This window comes from Porites lutea, chromosome 3 (assembly GCF_958299795.1).
Source record: "Porites lutea chromosome 3, jaPorLute2.1, whole genome shotgun sequence".
In the NCBI taxonomy this organism is placed as follows: Eukaryota; Metazoa; Cnidaria; class Anthozoa; order Scleractinia; family Poritidae; genus Porites; species Porites lutea.
The window spans coordinates 1,343,279-1,348,127 of record NC_133203.1 but is presented as its reverse complement, the minus strand read 5'-3'; the positions used below and the strand labels follow the sequence as shown (position 1 = coordinate 1,348,127).

Genomic DNA, 4,849 nt, shown 5'->3' with positions numbered 1-4,849 from the left:
GATGGTAAATTTCATTATTCATTAATTAAAAACTTTTCCCGCCTTGTACGTAGTCAAATTACTTCAAGAACATATGAGCCTATACAAATTTGTAAGAGATGTCTTTGTTATTTTACAAAACCAGAATTATTAGATAAACACATCAAATATTGTTCTAGTAATAAATCAGCATTTGTAAAAATGCCAGAAAAAAACAAAACTTTACATTTTACTAACTATGATAGACAACTTCCTATTCCTTTTGTTATATATGCAGATTTTGAATGTTTTACTAAACCAATGAATAGCTGTTCCCCCAATCCTAAAGATTCTTATAACTATAACTATCAAAAACACGAACCATCAGGATTTTGTTTTTATGCAAAGGGTATTGTTAATAAAATAATTAAACCAATCATTTATACAAAACAATCAGATGATGAAGATATTGCTAAAATATTTGTAGAAAAACTTACAGAAATGACTAAAGGGATATATGAAGATTTTTATCGTAAACCAAAACCTTTAGTAATGAGTGAAAAATCAAATAAAGATTTTCATAATGCGGTTAATTGTCATATTTGTGGTGGTGAATTAGGTAAAGATAAAGTTAGAGATCATTGTCATTTTACAGGTAAGTACCGTGGTGCAGCACATAACAAATGTAATCTTATGTGTAAAAAACCAAGAATATTACCAGTTATATTTCACAATCTTCAGGGTTATGATGCTCATCTATTTATCAAACAACTTGCTAAAATAGATGGTGATCTTAGTTGTATTCCATCTACTGAAGAAAAATATATTTCATTTTCTAAATATATTAAAGTTGGAGAGTATAAAGATATTCATGGTGATAATAAAGCAATAAATTTTGAAATCAGATTTGTGGACTCATTCAAGTTTCTTCAAACATCACTAGCCAATCTTGTTTCAAATTTAACCAAAGATGACTTTCATATAACAAAACATACTTTTAAGAATAATACTTCATTACTAACTCGTAAAGGAGTTTTTCCTTATGACTATGTATCATCATTTGAAAAATTATCTGAAAAACAATTACCACCAAAACAGGGGTTCTATTCAAAACTATATGATGAAGATATAAGTGATGAAGATTACCAACATGCTATTAAAGTTTGGAATACATTTGGGTGTAAAACAATAAGAGACTATCATGATCTTTACCTAAAATCTGATGTATTGCTTTTGGCTGATGTTTTTGAAAAATCTTAGGAAAACTTGTCTTAAACATTACAAGTTAGATCCAGCTCATTACTTTACATCTCCTGGTTTAGCTTGGGATGCGTGTCTAAAAACAACAGGACAACGTTTAGAATTATTAAGTGATTACGATATGTTAATGATGATTGAGCGTGGTATTCGTGGTGGAATAACACATATATCAAAAAGATATGCAGAAGCAAATAATAAATATATGGAAAATTATAATCCTGAAAAGAAATCATCATTTATACAATATTTGGACGCAAACAATCTTTATGGTTGGGCTATGTCTCAGAATTTACCAACACATGGTTTTAAAATGATGAAAAATATTACAAAAGAAAAGGTAATGGAAATTTTAGAAAAAACAAATGATAGTATGGCAAATACTGGTAAGAAGGGATATATTTTTGAAGTTGATTTGGAGTATCCACCAAACTTATGGGATCTTCATAATGACTATCCTCTTGCACCTGAATTAATGAATGTTAATGGAGTTGAAAAACTAATATGTCATTTTAAACCAAGAAAAAATTATGTTATTCATTACAGAGCTCTTAGACAATGTCTTGAGTTGGGTATGAAAATTACTGCTGTACATAGAGGAATATCATTTTACCAGTCTCCTTGGATGGAACCATATATTAGAAAAAATACAGAACTTCGAAAATGTGCTGCAAACAATTTTGAGAAAGACTTTTTTAAACTAATGAACAATTCAGTTTTTGGTAAAACAATAGAAAATATTAGAAAGCGTCAAAATATAGTACTTGTTGATGATCGTAAAAAAGCATTAAAACTATCAAGTCGTCCAAACTTTGATAGATGTACAATATTTGATCGAAATCTTATTGCTATTCATATGAAAAAGACAGAAGTGTATTTTAATAAACCAGTATATGTTGGTCAAGCAATTTTAGACTTATCAAAAACTCTAATGTATGATTTTCATTATAATTATATCAAAGATAAATATGGAAAAAAAGCTGAATTGTTGTTTACAGATACAGATAGTCTAATGTATCAGATTAAAACAAAAGATTTTTATGAAGATATATGTTATGATATAAAAAATAAATTTGATACTAGTGATTATCCATCAGATCATCCTTCTGGAATAACTACAGGAGTTAACAAAAAAGTGATTGGTATGTTTAAGGATGAAGCATCAGGAAAACAGATAACTCATTTTGTTGGATTAAGACCTAAACTATACAGTTATAAAGTTGAGGGTGAAAAAGAATTAAAGAAGTGTAAAGGAATAAAAAAAAATGTGGTAAAAAAGTCATTAATATTTGATGATTATGTTAGATGTTTATTTTCTGGTGAAAAAGAAATGAGAAAAATGAAAATAATAAAAAGTGAGAATCATGATCTGTATTCAAAAGAGGTTAACAAAGTAGCTCTAAGTAATCAAGATGATAAGAGACATGTATTAAACGATCAAATACATACTCGAGCTATTAGAGAAAAATATTAGATTTAAGGTGTAACAAGTAGAAATAATAAATGTCATATACAGAAGAAGAAATAAAAAAATATCTAAATATTTTACATAATTATAAGGTAAAAAAAAGTGAGGGGGTTAAGAAGACAAAAGTAGCTTCATGTTTAGGCTGTAAAAATACAGAATCTTTTTTCATTGATTTTGGTCAAAAAATATGTTACAATTGTGGAATGGTAAACGGGCATGTATTAGGATTTTATGATGTGAATGATTATGATAGGATACATTATAGAAAAAAGAGTATTTATCACAGGAAGTATTACTATGATAAAAAGGTTAATCAGATTTCTAAACTAATAGATCTTCCTGATGGACAAAAATGTGAACTTTACAACAGACTATTAAAAATAGATAATTGCATTATGGAAAATATTAACAAACAATATTTTAGAAAGAGAATGATAAATATTACTTATGTAATAAAAAAAATTTTGGATGAAATGGGGTGTGAAAAGTATAAGAGTTTAGAGCTTAAAATAAGTCCTAAAACTTTAGAAACTTATGATAGTTGGTGGGAAACTTATAAAGAACTGATAAAATAATTTTATATTATGTGTTTAATATAAAATTTTAATCTTCTAAATATATATAATCGTAATGATATACTTCAAACATATGCATAAATGCTTTTTTCATATAAAAAAGATCTTTGTAGATATCATGTTCAATATCTTTACTTATTTTTAATTTAATATCCATTTGATCTAAAAAATTATATATTAATTTATAATCAAGAGTTTCATACTTAATTTGACCCTCTATTTTTTTAAATAAAATTTCAGTTTTCATTTCAACTAAATCTTCATATCTTTTATTATCAAAATATAAGTTTTGAAAGGTTTTCTCTTCATTTTCATAAAACGATAAAAATTCTTTAGTAAGATTTTCATCATAGTATTTTCTTTTTAATTTTACTTCATCAAATTTTTTTAAAAAGTATTCGTCATGTAAATGATAATAAAATTCTTTCATTAATTTTTTACCAAGTTTTTCAAGATCTTTTTTTTGAATAATGCAAGCACTCATTTTATATTAATAATTATATTATTCCTTTATGAAAAATCCAATATAAAATACCAGTTAGATAACCAAGTACTTCACTTTTAAACGGTGAATCAAATAAGTATACACATCCTCTTCCAGCTTTGTAATTTTTGTGAAAAGATTTAAACGCTCTATGAAATATTAAATGATTTTTGATTATCGAACTATTAGATTTAATAGGTAAAGTATTTAGTTTATAAATTATTGTTTCAAGTGAAATATAATCTTTTACATAATGTTCGTATAAAAATCGATATATCAGTGCTGTTTTTATAATATCTTCTGTGTGTTTTATATTTTTAATTGTAGGGTAGTAAAAGTTAACGTAATTAACAATAGTTTTTATCATTTTTATTAATCACATATATTAAATTTATTATTATATTTAATCTCAAATCTATCTGGTTCAGGAGATTGATCAATTATCATATCATCTATTAGTTTCATTCTATCTACGAATTTTTGTTTATCCCATTCATCTCCTCTAAGTACAGCTCGAAGTTCAACAAGAACTTTTTCATAAGTGGTGTATGCAATTTTTGTCATCTCAATTTTCCTCTTATAATTTTGTTTTTTTCCAACTCCAGTCATAATAACACCAGCACCATTTACAACTCCGAGAATAACAGGATTAAGTGTAATTCCACCAATAATAGTTCCTATTGCTACCAAACATATTCCAGAGATTGTAAAACAATTATCAAGAAATTTATAACTTTTATAAGATCTCTTAAAACACCAATATTTTTTATGGTAGTAACTGTAAAAATCCTTGATTGTTTTAACATCTGATTTTGATAGAGATGGGTCTATGTGATTAAAATCAAAGATATCCTTCATTTTATTATTTTATGTATATAATCTTAGTTTAGTCTATAATACATAATTTCCGTTTATCTTTTCTTGTAGTAATATATGATGATGTACTGAAGAGTCAATGTCGTAAAAGTTTGGAGAGTACATAAATTTTTCTATCACTGAATCTTTACATAAAAATTCAAATTCAAGGTTAGCTGAAGTTCTTACAATATTAGCTTCTAAGTCTGCGGAATAGTTACTTATATTAACTTTTGTAATATTATCATTAAT

The 4,849-nt window shown here is 25.9% G+C and overlaps 1 protein-coding gene across 1 annotated transcript; it reads left to right on the top strand.

The window, feature by feature from the left end:
* Positions 1-2,071: 2,071 nt before the first annotated feature.
* Positions 2,072-2,689, top strand: LOC140930046 (uncharacterized). Its single transcript, XM_073379703.1, has one exon. It carries the CDS (start codon positions 2,072-2,074, stop codon positions 2,687-2,689), a length of 618 nt encoding a protein of 205 aa, XP_073235804.1.
* Positions 2,690-4,849: the final 2,160 nt, after the last annotated feature.

Bases quoted from the DNA above. Each gene is read 5' to 3' on its own strand.
- LOC140930046 (XM_073379703.1), top strand. From the start codon at position 2,072: ATGAAAAAGACAGAAGTGTATTTTAATAAACCAGTATATGTTGGTCAA.